Source organism: Hemicordylus capensis, chromosome 4 (genome assembly GCF_027244095.1).
Source record: "Hemicordylus capensis ecotype Gifberg chromosome 4, rHemCap1.1.pri, whole genome shotgun sequence".
Classification (NCBI taxonomy): domain Eukaryota; kingdom Metazoa; phylum Chordata; class Lepidosauria; order Squamata; family Cordylidae; genus Hemicordylus; species Hemicordylus capensis.
This window is the reverse complement of record NC_069660.1, coordinates 157928005-157944513: the sequence shown is the minus strand read 5'-3', so window position 1 is coordinate 157944513 and position 16509 is coordinate 157928005. Positions and strand designations below refer to the sequence as shown.

The window sequence follows — 16509 nt, the reverse complement described above, 5'->3', positions numbered from 1 at the left end:
TATGTTTTTACTTCCTTTTTAGCTTCCAGAAGCGGGGTTGCTTTCTGTATCCCTTGGGGGAACAGAATCACAGGCAGTTTGGTTTCTTGATTCTTTGGCACTCCAGTGCTGCCTTCTTTTCAAACTTCACTTTGTGCCTGTAAGGCTGGAGACAGATGCAAGATATCATGAGAGCTGATGGTCTTCAGACACAATCTGAGCCCACCTTCAAACCAAAACTGTCAGACATGTTAGCAAATTAAATGCTGGCTGAAGCCGTTCAGTCTTGTCACTCACTACTGCTGCCCCCTCCTCCCACCTCCTTTGCTTCCAACTGAGGAAAGCTAAAAAGGCATTTCAGAGCTAGAGGCAGAGGATGGTAGCAAGTGACAGATTGAAGTGGATCAGCCAACATTTGCCTTGCTGGTATGTCTGAAAGTTCCAGTGTGAAGGTGGGCTCAAAGCATGTCTGAACAATGTACTCTATTCCGAGTTCTCTTTATATTGCTGTCTTTGGGCTAAGGGTATAATCTGATACATGCTTACCTGTGAGCAAGTTGCTCTTAAATCAATGGAACAAAACTCCAAATAAGCAGGTTTAGAACTAGTGGCCCTTCCATGAAGCAAGGTGAGGCAGCAACAGATTACTGGGGCACCAGAAAGGTAGCAAGGTGCCCTCTTGCTTCCTGCTTTTTTAAAAAAGAAGGGGAGATGCGTGCATGAGGTGGGGGCAGGATTTGGAATTACTGGTTCTACAGCTCATGGTTTCCCAACTATAGACTGGGGTTTGTCTTTCCAAAGACACCTACCTTTTGATCAGCAATGTACTCCTCAGCCATAGCTTTGATGTTGGCCAGGCCAATTACACGGTCCCCCTGTCCAAAAGTCATCACCAGATAGTCGTTAGAATGTGACAAATGGCTGTCTGCTCCTCCTTCCCCTGAAACAGTGACATTTCTGTGCAGGTTTTTCATCAGCCAAGCTGGGAACAGCACATCTGGCACCAGCAACTATGTAGGCATTGTACCCAACTCTCCACTCATCAATAGTAGATACATTTCTCTACATGAATATTAAATATACATAAATATATAAAATGAGATATAAAGTGTGTTTATTTTATTCAGAGATACTTTTTAATTTATGAATATATGAATAAAATAAATTCACGGAAACAGCAGACAAGGGGCTTCAGAATCAGAACAGATGCCACAAGCCAGGGGCAACCACTTCAGCACAAGACCCACAGATACCTCTTTTGTGTAGGACCTCTCACCTCCACTAAGTTTTGCACTACAGTGCAAAATCAGCTCTGAAGAAAGCCGTCACCTGAATGCAACCTAAACAGTTCATTCTCCTGCTCTCAATTTAGAAGAACATAAGAACAGCCCTGCTAGATGAGACCCACACCCTTTCTAGTTCAGCATCCTGTTTCACACAGTGGCCCACCAGATGCCTCTAAGGAGCCCACAGGCAAGAGGTGAGGGCATGCCCTCTCTCCTGCTCTTGCTCCCCTGCAACTGGTATTGAGAGGCATCATATGAATGAGAACTATTAGCACAGGGGTTCCTAACCTTGGGTGCCCAGATACTGCTGGACTACAACTCCTCATCATGGGAATTGTAGTCCAACAGCATCTGAGGAACCAAAGTTGGGACTTCTGCATTAGCAGATTAGAGAGCATGTGCATAATAAAGAATCCACATTTTCTTCCCTCCCTATCCCAGCAAAAGCCAGCACTTCTCTTACCTTCTTCATGCTGCTGATGGCTGCACCAATTTCCAGCACATCCCCTGAAAATTCCATTCCTAAAGGAGAAAAACATGCTCAGTGTTCAGACATGCACAGACATGACCAACCGCTTCTGCAGCTATAGTTCTATAGTGGACTGAATGTATATGCTAATTTTGAGTAACCAAAGAAAAATAATCTTTCTTCCATAATCTTTCTTCCATTTTCCAGGCTACCAAATGATTACACTTACTTACACACACCCCTTTGACATAAATCAATGCTGAGAAATGACCAGAAGATGTCACTGTGGGCTCAATAAAGAGTATTTTAAAAAGCAAAAAGGAGTTCTTCCCTGGGCTGATTTTGCATTGTGTATAATTTATCCATTTTAAATATTTTTGCGCGGAGCAACCAGCAGCACTCAGTGTTTTTCATGTACAATCCTCAGGTTCAATATCCTAATTTCCCAGTACCGTAATATGTATCGGGCAAAGATCTGGGAAAGCAAGTCTCTCTGCATAAGATACTTGAGAGGTGGGTTCAAGACCATCAAACATAACAGCAGTAAGCAGATCAATGGCTGTCAGAAGTAGGGCAGGCCACCTTAGGAAGGCAAAGACTCCAAAGTCAGGGGTGTCAGGGGCCTCTTTTTACCAGCTGGCAAGTGAACCAGGAGGCAGAGATTCATACTCTCTGCTGTAATATAGTGCTGAAGGGTTGCCTCGACAAACCTGGATTCTCAGACTTGCATCCGCAATGGTGAAATGGATGCAGAAACATACGGGGATCTGCAGGAAAGAAGCAGCAGGCTGGAAAGAGTGGTCAGTGGTGGATTAAGGCAGAGGCATCTGCCTATGATGGCAAAATTTGAGGAGTGGCAACTTTTGCTGCTCCTCAAATTTTGCCGTGCCTCTCAGGTGGGGGGCGGTAGCTGCGAGGGGGCACAAAGGGAAATGGTGTTGGCAGCTGGCTGTGGGGAGGGGGGGTGAGGAGGGAAGAGTTCCCCCCCTTTTTAACCTTTTAAAGCACCAGGAGCAGTGGTGGCCTGTCTCCGGCCCCAGTGGTGGCCCCTCCAGTAACATCCCGCACACGGGGGTGTAGCTCTCTGTGCATGCTCTGAAGCCAAGCAAGCTCTCCCCTGATCTTTTCAGGCAGCATTTGCTATCTGACAGTGTTTATTTCCCTTTCTCTCCCTTGCTGGAAGGAGAGAAAGGGAAATACACGCTGTCAGGCAGCAAATGCTGCCTGAAAAGACCAGGGGAGAGCTCACCCGGGCTCTCTGGAGCCTGGGCCATGCCCCCTTTGCGTGTGAAATAACCGCTGTCAGGGTTATTTTGCCTTTGCAAATGACACTTCAGCTGAACTTACATCCAGTTTTAGAGCCTGGCTGAGGTGAAAGTAATTAAAAACTGCCAGATGGGTTGAAGGCATTTGAAGGGGGGAGGGGTATTTGCAAGTGAGCAAGAGAGTTAAGCACCCTTTCCAGCCAGGGGTGGTCCTTTCATGAGGCGAAGCAGTTGCCTCTAGTGGCATATTATTGAGGCACCAGCATGGTGACAAGATGCCCCACCACCACTGCCCTCGGAGCCGCAATTCAGGACAGATCTGACTCTTGCGAGCTTTGCAAAGTACACCTCTCCTCACACTCCTTGCAAAGCTTGCCAGAAGAACAAGTAGAGAAGAAGAGGTTGCTGGCAACCTTCCCACCTCCTACACCACTTTCAAAGTTGGCAAGTGTCAGTTTTAAATGGGGACAGCCCCCACCATGGTCATGGGTTGAGATAGCATTTGGTGCCTCACCTCAGGTGCTGCAATACTTTGGTCCTCCCCAGCTTCCCACTAATTGGTTCTTCCTGAAAGTGCTTTCCCTACTTCCACCATACAAGGAATGCATAATTCTGCCCTAAGTCATAAGTTGTAAAGTCCCCGGTTCAAATCTTGCTTCAGCCTTAAGTCTTACTCAGTAGCCAGAAGTAAGCCACTATTTCTTCAGCTTCCTCACCCCAGCATGCAACAATATATGTTATAGGATAAGATATGCTGGCCTACTTGATAGAGCTTTTAGAAGAATTACTGAGGTCATTGATGAAGAGTGCTGGAAAATTATTACTACTACTACTACTAGTAACATCACCCTCTTCTGGAACCAAAACTGTGTGCTTTACAAAAGTCAGTGGACAAATGTTATTTTTTATACTGCACTGCCTCCCTAGTTACCATACCAAGACCTAAGTGGCCTAAGACTTTCCCTTCTCCAACATACTGCTCACCTCCTGTTTGAATATCACAGCAAGTGTTATACTCTGCCCATCTTATCTTTAATTTCCTGTTAATCATATAATACAAAAGTGGAGGCTTGCATGGTTTTTCTTTTAACTTAGGGAGGTTCCCTAGAAAAAAGATTGTGACCTGACTGCACTAGCTTAATAAGATCTTACTTACCTGGGGTAAATGGAAGGGGATGCTTATCTTGGTAAAGACCATGGCAAGCCAGGATATCAGCAAAATTTAACCCACAGCAACGGACACGAACTCTGACCTGCAAGAAGATGTGGACAATCACAATTCTAGATATGGGGAAGACTTTCAAAATCAAAACAGGAGAGGGTTGAAAGAGAGCACATGTCTCATCTAGATTTTTGAACTCCCTGCCCCTCGAGGTCCACCAGGCCCCCACTTTCTTAACTTGTCTGGAAGGACAATTTGCTGCTTCATTTAGTGTTTTTAACTTGATATGTTTATGATCTTACTTTTGGTCTGTGTTGTATCCTGTTGTGATTGGTTGTGTATTGCTGGTTTTAGTCTTTAACTAGACCTGTGGTTTTAAATTGTTTTAAGGTTCTAATTTCTGTTTTAATTTGTTTTATGTTGCTGTAAACCGCCCAGAGACAGAAGTTTGGGGCAGTATAGAAATATAACAAAGAAACAGATTTAAGAAGGATCTCCCCCCCCCCCTTCATTAAACTAAGTCCTCAAGTAGCATGAGTGCATCTGGATGGAGTTTTTTCTAATGCTAGTCATGGCTGTAGCCTAGGAAAAAGAACCGTTTCCCAGAAGCACCCATACCACTCAAATACATAGTTTAATGAAAGGGGGAAAGGTGCATTTTAAATTGAAACCATGGAAGGCATATTTGTGCTCCCTCCAGAGTAAAGAAAAAACAATGTGCAGCTCCGACTCCTGCCCCTATCCATTAAATGTGGTGGTGGTGGTGGTGGTGGTGAAAGAGGAGGCAGGATGGATGTGAGTCCAAAAGACACATCAAATTCCCAACACAGCAGTTGTGAGGGTCCAACATAGCCCTTCCTAACAGTATCATGTCATGTCTTGTTGGAATCTGACATTTTTGGCTGTGCACAGGCCTAATATCTAGTATACTGCAACTGTTGTAAAGTCAGCTGCTTTCACGCAGCCCAATAATCTCAAATCTCATGTTTCTCAAAAATAACTCTCCCCAGCTTGGGGCTTACTTCCAAGAAAAGGTACATAAGACTGCACCCTCAGTGACATGTTTGTTTCTACCATTTTATAGGAAGCTAATACTGTATTCCATTACATACTTTGCCAGCTGATTGTATGTGCTCCCTTAACTCTAACAGCAGCGCGATCTGCAGATATCAGGAGGTCTTAATGCTTACCACCATGCCCTGAGAAGCTTCACTTGCTGATTTCTGCAGATCAAACTGCTATTAAAGATACAAGAGCAGAACAGACTGGGGGTTTTCTGGTCAGTTGGCAACCTCATGTAGCAGCAGTCCAAAACTCTGATCCAGTTAGAGAACTTTCTTTGATGTTCGGATATTTCTTACACACAATGTCTAATCTAAACCTACCCTCCTGTGTTTACTCTTTCATTCTTTCACATATTATCCTCAGCAATTCTAATAGGCAATTGTTTTGTTGATAGTTGATGAGCCTGAAAATAGATAATTTATAAGAAATGGATAGTAGCAAATTTAAGTAGAAATTTTATAGAATGTTGCTAAAAACTGCACTTGTTGTTCCCCACTTTTTTCAGCTCTCTCAATCACTCAGATATATACAAACAGCAATAGTTATTCATCCACCTCATGCTAGATGGATTTTTCAAATGTTAAACATTATATTTTCATAGGGCTGATATTACAGTAGTAATAAACAACCCTAATGCTGTTTCAACTGTTCATAGTTCAAATGGATACTGATGAGTTATCGTGCCACAGAGTTGGTTCTTAATCACTGCTACGGACCAAGAGCTTACAATCGCAGAGCTATAAGTAACTGAGGTCCTGTGCTCACATTACTCCAGCAGTGTGGGAGGCACTGCATTAATGCTCTTTCATTGTATAACATGAAAGGCCCTGAACCTCATGGGGAGGAGCCAGATTGTAGCTCCTCCCCACATCAGCATCAACCCATAGGAAGTTGGGTAAAGCTTGGTATAGGGTGGTCTGCAGCATGAGTCCTCCCTGTGTGCAGGGCTTCTCATGTTACCCTAGTCGGGTGGGGAGGAGTAGCACAGCAATGGCTCCCATATTTTCAGGATAAGATGAGCATCAGGCTTCAGCAACAATAGCCTAGGAAAACATCTCCTGCTGACCTATCTAGTAATTCTATTCATCTCATCAAGACTTAGAAACTGACCCTTTCACTAAGCTTCATACCAGAAATATCACTTCCTACTTGCACAAAGTTATTCCAGTTTTACAGGTGGGAGAACTAAGATATCCTATCATCTGAAAAGGGATTTGAACCCATGTTTCTTATGACTACACTGACCACTGGATGACAAACAGGCCCTCATGATTCAATCCACAAAAAACCCACAAGGTCTATGAGAGATCTGCTCCCCCATGAAATTCCTCCTTTACACTGCACGGTCATAAGCAAGGATTACCTTTCCCTCTATGCATCACTGTCCTCAGACATACTAGCCTTACAGCATGCTAAAAATGGTCAAAAAATCATAGCAGAATATGTTACAATATATTGACAATAAACACATGATTTTGGCATTAATGGTGTAGTGGTTAGAGTGCTGGACTAGGACCGTGGAGACCCGAGTTCAAATCCCCATTCAGCCATGATACTAGCTGGGTGACTCTGGGCCACTCACTTCTCTCTCAGCGTAACCTACTTGACAGGGTTGTTGTGAGGAGAAACTTAAGTACGTAGTACACCACTCTGGGCTCCTTGGAGGAAGAGCAGGATATAAATGTAATAATAATAATAACAACAGAAACAACGTTGACAATAAAATTCTGGCATCCCAGGTCCTTCGGAAGGACTCGATGTCTGGATAAAACAAACCAGTCAATAACACCTGTCTGACTGTGTAAAATAATAATAATAAGCACCTCAACACCATAGGGACCACAGAAATCACCATCAGGCAAATACAAAAAGCAACTTTACTGGGAACAGCCTGTATTCTGTGACGATATCTATAACAGCAACAACATTGAAAATAAAATTCAGCCATCCTAGGTCCTTGGGAAGGACTCGATGTCTGGATCAAACAAACCAGTCAATAACACCTGTCTGACTGTGTAAATAAATAAATAAACAAACAACTCTGTTGTATTCTATCCAATATCCTCTCTAATAAAATGCTTGGTGTCCGTCCGTGGACGGACACCAAGTGTGCGTTTGTGCCTGACTGTTCTGGGCATGCGCACAGCCCAGAACAGAGCAAGGGAGGCACAAACAGCAGGACCCGTCGACCATCTTGGGCAGCCAGAAACGGCCACCCTGAAGCAGCCGGGAATGCGGGGGAGGGGGAGACTGACTGAGGCGGCGGCAGAGCCACCGCCCCGGCCGGAAGAGACGAAGACCGGGACGGGGAGATGGGGAACGGGGAAGCCGGCCGAGGTGGTGGCGGAGCCACCGCCGAGGACGGGCGGCGGCGCCGAGGACGGGCAGCTTGAAGGCTATGGAGCCCTAGCCCGGCCCCAAAATTGCCCTTGCCCCTGCCCAAATGCTTCCCGCCTCGGCCGCCGCCGCCCGCTCTCCCGCCCTTCCCCGCTCCCCCTCCCAAATGATTAAGGGCCAAAATGGCCCAGGAGAATGCCTCCGCGGCCGCTGCCGCAGACGCCAACCACCCTCCCGCCCTCCCAGCTGGCCGAGCCCTCCTTACCCGATCCAGCCCGCGGCAGTCAGGCGAAGTAAAAGCATATTTTGCAAAAAAAGAAGAGAGGAGCTCGCGAAAAGAGCTCCTCTCTGTGCTAAGCCTCTTCCCGAACTGGTGCATTGGGCTTAAAGGACGCCTATTGCGTCCATAGTGGCAGTTTCGGCAGCGGATTAGCACAGAGAGGAGCTCTGTACGCGAGCTCCTCTCTTCTTTTTTGCAAAATATGCTTATACTTCGCCCGACTGCTGCGGGCTGGATCGGGGGCGGCGGGACCAGACCACCCGCAGACGACACACAGAGAAGCGGCTGTGTCAGCCGCTGGAAGGCAGAGACGGCGCCGGCAACAAAACACCCATGGACGGCAGTTTCTGAAGGTTCCTGGATTTGTACTGTACTGAATGTTTGCATTTGGTAACATGACAGAGAACTGAAGGTGGTTTGAGATGAGGAGTGGAGATGGTCAACATAACAGCCAGAGACCCAGAGACAAGGGGGTGGGGAGGAAAGAAAGAAAGAGACAGAGAGAGAGAGACAAACAGAAAGGTTAAAAAAAAAACGGGAGAAAGAGGTGAAGAAAACTTAAAGGCGGGAGAGAAAGCTAGCGCCCGTTATCATAACGGGCTTAAAAATACTAGTCTTTTATGTTTTGTTGTTTAGAAGTTTGTCCCCATGGGGTTCCTGTAGGGGGGGGTGGAGTCAGAGAAGAGAAGGATAAAATGGAGTTGATCCTGAATAAACTCTTAGTTAAATATTTTTAAGATTACTTTGTGTTTGTGAGGGAAACAAACTATCAAACAAACTCCATTTTTAAAATTATGTACAACAATCTGGATGTTTAGCTCAATAGATAGCACGATGATCTATGGAGGATTTGTTCTTCATGCTTTTCAGCCACAGAATTGCTTTTGCAATAAATGCTTTCACAGAGATCCAAACATGGAGATAATGTTTGCGTACAGGGACTGCTTCCTTTCTTACCTGCAACTGCATCACCGTAGCTTGAGCTACTTAGGAAGCAAATTTGTAACACATTCACACATTAATGTGTGAGGATCAAAGCTAGAGGTACAGTTATTTTTATTATGAATATGTTTACACCACTTTAAAAAAACCACAAAATTATCAAAGTGGTTTGCAGGCGGAGGGGGCGGGGATGAGTTCCTGTCACAAAAGGGTTCCCAATCTAAACAAAAAGCAAAAAGGTTAGTCACCAGTGACACCTACTGCAAAAAAATGCTATGATGTGAGTTAAATATGGACAGTTGTTCCTTTCCTCTGCTTAATCTAAGATAGCCGCCACATTAAAAAGATGCCTCTTTGCCCAGTTAGCAGGGTGAAACCTATTAGAAACTGAGTCTGAAACTGATCTGGAATAAAAGGTTGAAGTCTTCTTTGTAGCAAGAAAGGATGTACCCAGACCAGGGAGTTCTTGTGCTCAGCTCCTGAAAAGACCAACAGCCTGAGATGACATTTTATTAATCTTCTTTTAATATTGTAAACTGCTTTAGATGCCTTTGTCAAGGCAGAAAGGGGGTATAAAAATGTAGTAAATACATAAGTTCACAAGTTACCTTTTTAAGGTGCTAAATCAAGTCTGTAGCTTGATTTCCTGGAACAACATTATAATCCTTGTATAATGTGTATAACACTATCAAGTGTTCAAAGCACTGTGTATGAATTAGCTTGTAATCCTTCCTACAACCATGTAAGGTAAATTATCCCCATACTGCAGCTGGGGGCGACTGAGAGGCCACCTAACATGTTCATGGCAGAGGTGAGATCTGAACCAGGAAAGGCCTGCTTCCTAGCTCACTCTCTTAGACACCACACCACATCAGTTCTCACCATTTTGAACCAGCCAGGCTAGGAACCCTTTGCAAACCTGAGGAGAGCTGCCTCTTTCCTACCACCCTCCTCCCCTCATGTTATCACTGCACCACAAAGGAGTAAGAGTTATGGACGAGCTAGTAATTATTTCTGTGGACTAGTACATTTTGTGGACCTATCTGCAAGGCTGCAGTAAAGGCACTCTCTATTACAAATATATTATCAGGGATTACTGCCTCCCAGGAGGATGGCTGGGAAATTATAAGCCTATCGCAGTGTGTACCCAGTACTTAGAAAGCTTGCTTATACAGTCAGTTATCCTGGGATAACAGATGTCTTACTAATTTCAGCACGTGATATGATTACACACTGAAGATGTGAACAAAGGGAAGGAACTGGCTCCTAGGCAGTGGTGGAAAAACACATGAAGTTTCCAGAAAATACAGTACTTGAGAATGACTTAGAATAGAAAGCAAGGCTGTTCTCCTTGTAAAGAGAGGCTGACAATTCAGGGTGACTGAATTGATTCTTCAACCTCTTGAACAAGCTTCTTAATCCAAACACGTGAAAGTACTTTTCAGAGTCATCTTCAAATGCCTCAAGCATTGCCACTCTTTTACCTCATCCGGTTGCAGTGGAGCGGATGGGATGTCCCTGATAGTCAATGGCTTTGTCAGCTCAGTACAAAGGGCTGCTCGATAGGTCCTTCGAGGCTGCAGGAGGGCCATGCTGCTCAGAGAGATGAGACCCAACAGTTCTTGGCCAACAGCATTCCTTCTGCAAGATGACAGTAGGTACCAATGTCAGAATACCACATGTTGGCTGACTTTTCCTGTCCTTAAACTCAGTATCTTTTGTTCTGCTGTTGCAAACCTGTATGTTTTTAAACTGCATGAACCCCATTAGCCACCAGAGATGTAATGCTAGCTATATCCTAACCTTGGTTACAAGTTCTGTTTCCTCTTTTACCCATAATAGAATTCTCACCTCCCTTCTCTGCAGAGCATTAACTATGGTGCAGCATGATGCCTGAACTGGTTCTAACTAGGATTAGCTTTAACCAGGCTTTGCAACTCAATTTTGCCTTCTAAGCCTGATTTAAATTCATCCATGGTTATTACCACTGCAGACAGAATCCTGCACCATAGTTAATGTGACCAGAGAAAGGATTGCAGGAGGGGCGGGGTGGTGGCGGCAAGAGCTGGTGGGAGAGGAAGGGAACCTCAGTCTTAATCATTCATTTAGGATGAGATTCAAAATGTATGCAAGGTTTTGTACCAGCAAAAGTTCTGCTTTACCAGCAAAAGATCTGATTCGTCTTTGGGAATACCATGGCAAGAGCATTTGGTTCAAAAATAGCACTAAAAATGTTAACTTCTGCTCCCTTTAAGCATAGCTAGTGGAATAGTTCCTTATTTAGTGGAAATACCACCCTCTGCTCACCCCTCTTGGTGTGAAAATCTTGCACATCTTCCTTTGACTCTTTCTTGGCGTGTGTAGTGTGTTGCATCCCTACCCTCTGTCAGACAGTTTTACTTTTAATTAAAACAATATGTAGTCCTCCAAGTTGTCAGGACACAGCACACTGCAGACTCTCTTCCCCCCCACACCCCCCCCCACACACACACAGTCTTTTGCCATCAGAATCCAGCTCTTAAGAGCACTTCCTCCTTTTGTTGTATTATGAACGATGGGCAATAAGGCCATGACATGCAAGATGTCAATGACATCTTTGTACTTAGCTCATATCTATACAAGGACAGTGACCATACACATTTTATCTTGCATACATTGGACCTTTGCAGAGAAGTGTCATAGGTTCCTATGGGGGTTTGCGGGGGGGAGGTTAAAATTTTGTTTAAAATCGCCCGCTTGCCCATTTGTTTTGTGGGTTGGATGGTAGGTAGCACCCATCATGCCCTATCACCCAACCCACTTTGGTGTCCCTAGGAACTACCCATGGGGAACAATGGGATGTTTCAAGTCCCCCATGGCCAAAACACTCAAAATGTTCTGAATTTGTTTAGTCAAAACAGCCAGTTTGGCCACTGTTTTGGCAAAACATTTCAAGCATTTTGTATTTCATTTCGAGCTTGAAACAAAATGCAAAGCCTGTTTCATGCACATCCCTAGTCCATTGTTCATTACTCTTTTCCTGATCTGATGGGCATATTATTTAAGAGGAAGTGAAGAGGTGTGGCAGCAAAGAAGAAAGAGGGAAGTAGCTAGGAGTTAGCTAACTAGAGCATTGAGGAGGATAAATTGATTGGGAATGGAGAGAAGTAGAATGAGAGAGAGAGAACTGAAACCAGTCTGGGAAAGTACAAGGCATATAGAAGGGAAGGTGAAATACAGGGTCAAAGCCGAAATGAGGGAGGCTGAGGCAACACAGAGAACTGAGCATTTACTTTGGGGACCATGGATATAGCTGTAGGTGGTGGTGGCTAGAATTACAGAGGCGTCAAGAATCTTGGGGAAAGAATATGTGGGATATGATGAATTCAGAAGGCAAGTTTGAGAATAGGTGAGAGTAGAAAGGAAGACAGACTTTGTACTTCTTAGAGCTTGTGTAGAAGAAAAGTGGATTTAAGGTGCAACTACTGAAATTGCATTTCTGAAAACCTTCTAAAGGAACAAACAACTCCATTATCCTCTTTTGCATCTGGTTATTCTAAAACAGGAAGGCAGGGAGATGACAGACCATAGAGAGGCCAGGAAACTCCAGAGGAAGGGCAAGCCAGAGCAGCAAGGCTAGGAAAAAAACTAGACCTCTCCATTTGGAGGCTGGGCACATTTGACTCACACAGGAGACCAAGGATTTAATCAAGGGGAGAGAGCAATAAGCTTTGTGCTACATAAGGAGCAGGAATAAAGGATGCGATTCTCCTATGCCCACTTAGTGCATAGTAACTCCCATGGAACTCAGTGAGACGTACTTCTAAATAAAAATGCTAGTTCCGGGGAACGAACAAGTCCAGCGCTGTGTGGTGGGTTCATGGGGCGTGCACTGAGAATATCCAAGGGGCTAAGGACCTTCCCGCTCCCGTCTGAAAAGAACAAGCAAAACTCCATCCACAAGACAGCCAGGCTGGAAGAGAGAAGGCGGCTCTTTCGCCAGGCAAGCGAACGAGGACTGGGGGAAGAAAGCAGAACAACACAAAGCAGCAAACCGGCAGTTTCCGAGGTCGCACCTGCAGCCGTCCATCCCGGAAGCATGCCTGCGGGCTCCCAGGCACCAGCGCAAACCCATTGATCCGCCTACTCTCGCCATGCCTCCCCCAAGCAAAGTAGATAAGCGGTCACTGCGCCCTGCTCTCCTGGGTTCCTGGTCAACTCGGAGGCATCCCTTCTCTCCTCCCACCTGAAGGCTCCGCCCCCAAACAGGAACCTCTTAAGCCCAATAGGGAGCAAGAAGAGAGAGTGTGAGCAGCACAGCCTACCCAGAGTGACGGTCCCCCAGCGCTTCATTTTTTTAAAAAGTGAAGTGCTGGCGTTTGAGCCGCGCAGGCGTGAATAAGTAAACAGGCACAGGATCGAGTTGTGCAGGGGGCGGAGGAGTAAGTCTAGGGTCGCCACACCCCCTGGGTCCCCCCAAATCCTCCTTAGAGACAGAGAGCGGAGTGGGGAAAGAAACATGTGGGATGGGAATATGGTAAGTGGTGTGTTGAAATGTTTCTGCTAATACATATTTGCATAAACATGCCTGTTTTACATTCTTGTGAGTTCCGTTTGTGTCCTCAAGACCACGTGTTACAAATACTGCATATGTGGTGGTGTGTGTAGGGAGATGATGCTTAGCTTGGGTAGCCTTCAAAGGCCTTTAGCTCTAGGCTCCAAAATAACCTGGGTGCGCCTCTGCTCTCGGGTCAGATTGCATAGGACCTTTTTTGTGCATTTAACTGAAAGAAATGGTACCACAACCTCTGAGGCATTTTGACTCTTGTGTGTTGCATGGCATACACTGACACTTTCATGTGAAGTATTAGAGGACTTCTCTGGAATAATTTTGTCTGGATGTGTCAACAACTCTCTTCATAGCAGGGGTGTAACTATAATAGGGCAAGGGGAGACAGTTGTCTGGGGGCCCACTGCCTTGGGGTGGGGCCCAGAGGCAAGTCACATGACTGACTCCCCCAGCCGCCCACCCGCCCAAGCTTCCTTTAGTTCAATTCATCCGCCGAAACTGATGTGAGTGTTAACACCTGGAGCTACCAGAACTTGTCTCTGGGCCCACTCCAACCTTGCTACACCCCTGCTTCATAGCGGTGATGTGCCTGCATAAAATCAAAGAAGACCAACAAGATGAAGCTGCATGGTCACCCAAAGGCCCATTACAAGCAGGGTCCTTGGTCCAACTGGGGCTGTGCTCTATTTAACATAATAGTCTGATCCTGTCGAGCATATCCTGGGTCACACAAACCTGAGTTGGCTGGTTCTATGGAAGGACTTGGGGCCAAACTAGACATGGCAATGGGGATCCATAAATAGGACCTCCCACATTTTCTTAAGGGTGAATAGCAGCCACTGGAGGGTGGAGAAAGGTCCTATTTAGATTGGAGTTCCAGTGCTGAATGAGTGGAGGTTCAACCCTTCCCCATTCTGCTTTCCCAATGAAATTCCACCACAAAGCTATTTGCCAAAATATGCCTGTATGCTTCCTCACACTGGGCAAAGAGAGGGGGAATTCATAGGAAAAACTGTGAAGAGTTAATCTCTCCCCTAGTGCTCATCTAATTTGGCCCCCAGAAGTTCCAATCTGTGCAGGGAGGCTAGATAAACAGACATTTTAATCTGAAGTATTATTTCCATTTGGCCACTAGATGGACCATCAGACCATTGCAAAACAAGTATTCCAGAGGCTTTGCAATGCTGTAAGGAGCCAACTCAAGCAACAGGGGAGAGACACTGAAGCACTCCTAGCAGGCTTCCCAGTCTGGCTAGGACCCCATGCTCTTAGCACAAGCAGCTTAGCAAAAAGCAAAAGAAAATTTGTGTGTTTCTGTGTGCATGCACTTTGTGATGGAAGCACAGATATGCAAATATGTAGCTCAAGATCAGGAGGCATTCTTGATATTCTCAGAAGTAACTCTCATTGAATTCACTGGGACTTGCTCCCATTGCTCCCATCCTGAGATCCTCCCAGGTAAATACAAGTACATTTACTTGGGAGTAAGAGACCCACTGTGAGATTTAATTCCTAGAATATTAGGAATCTCTCCTAATTTGAGCTTTGTAGAGTACCTTTGGCATTTATCAAGTTTTGTGCATTTATCACAAAGTGCACAATAATTCAAGCTCTTATCATGGCTTGGCTACTATACTACCTGTAACAAAAACAGCATTGTTGTTAATATGACCCAGGGTATAATATTGGTTGTATAGGATTGTTTCCATTAGGGTCTTTGCAGGGGTACAAGTCAAGGATATAACTTGATATCATAAGGTGATTCATATCAAAGGCCTACGGTGATCTCATATGATGTAAACATATGAGGTCACCTTATGCTGAGTTGGACTACTGGTGAATCTCACCCAGTGGCTCTCCCGAGACAGAGGCTTTTTTGAGCCTTTCTGCCTGAACATTTTACTGGATGTTCCTAAGACTGAGCCTGCAACTTTCTATATAAAAAGAGTCTGCTCAGCCTTCCCATTTCATTTGTGGTTGTGTCATTTTGGCAGAGAAATTGAGTAATCTGAATCAATAAGGCTAGGCTACTTCATTCTAAGTGGTCACTGAATTCGCCCCTTAAGAACAATGGGCAACATCCAAGCCAACCTATATTACTTCAGCAGGATTCTCCATTGCATGAGGAAAGCATGATTTTCGGTGATCCCACACCTGTGGAAGACGAAAGTGACTGCAGAGGGGAGGGGGAGTGTGGATGCTCCACCCCCCCTTGCACAACAGAAAACCTTGGTGCATCAGTGCAGGCTTAGTCTGGATGTTGACCAATGTTCCTTTGCAAGGGAGAAGATAATGTCCTTTTTGACTAAAAAAAAATGCCCATGCTTGAAGTCAGCAGGGTGTGTACGTTTGTGGGCATACGTGCATGTCTGAGATCAAGATTAAGCTATTCATCCATCTATGTTTTCTTTTTCTGACTGGGGATGACGAGGAGTGGGAGAGCTTGAGCCGAACCTTCTCAAGTGTATTTATATCCTCCCCAGAGGCCTGAACAATTTATAATGTTTTAAGAACTGCTTACATCTTTAGTCAGTGCGGATGGAGTGCTTTTTGTAAGCTCATGCCAATTCTTGCCTGCAGCAACTGTGTTTCACATAAAACATACTATTCATTTAATAAAAGAGGAGGAGGAGGAAGGAGCAGTACACTAAAGCACTTACAACACAGACTAGGTTGTCCCCTTTCCTGGAAACTGCAGGAAAACAGCACCCTCTCTTGTCACTCTGGTATCAGTTTGATTAAGGCATGCCTTTCTTGGTTTGAGATATCACTTCACTGAGCCACCTTTGGATAGCACAAGATGTAGAGATTTGCCCCGAAAAGAGAGGCATAAGAAGTATGCCAAATGACATTTGCTTCTCTCATTTTTCTCCTACCCTCCTCCAAGGAGCTACGAATAGTTTCATCCCCGCCCCACCCTTGTCTTCATAACAACCCCGTGAAGTAGGTTGTGCTGAGAGATAGTGAGCTTCATGTCTGAACAGGATTTGAACCCAGATCTTCTCAGTCTTAAATCAGTGCTTTTACCACTACACCACACTGGTTTTTCTTTAGCAAGAGGTCAATTATAGCCAATTATAGTGTGGTCAAATCATGCCTTATGAAATAAAATATAAAATCTGCTATTTAAAAAATACAAAATCTAACATGTTTTACTACTCTACAGTGAGTAGTA

The 16509-nt window shown here is 45.0% G+C and overlaps 1 protein-coding gene across 2 annotated transcripts in view; it reads right to left on the bottom strand.

The window, feature by feature from the left end:
• The window catches only part of LOC128324762 (quinone oxidoreductase-like protein 2), a 28571-nt gene extending 15504 nt beyond the window's left edge, over positions 1–13067 (bottom strand). The window contains exons 1-6 of one of the 2 annotated variants that reach the window (XM_053249717.1): positions 12841–13067; positions 12586–12696; positions 10270–10426; positions 4156–4252; positions 1729–1787; positions 789–854 (exon numbers count right to left, since the gene is read on the bottom strand). In XM_053249717.1, the coding sequence (XP_053105692.1) occupies positions 789–854; positions 1729–1787; positions 4156–4252; positions 10270–10377 (330 nt within the window). In that variant the 5' untranslated portion in view covers positions 10378–10426; positions 12586–12696; positions 12841–13067. The remainder of the gene's footprint in view (positions 1–788; positions 855–1728; positions 1788–4155; positions 4253–10269; positions 10427–12585; positions 12697–12840) is intronic. The other variant, XM_053249716.1, reaches the window with a different exon arrangement.
• Between the last annotated feature and the right edge of the window lie 3442 nt (positions 13068–16509).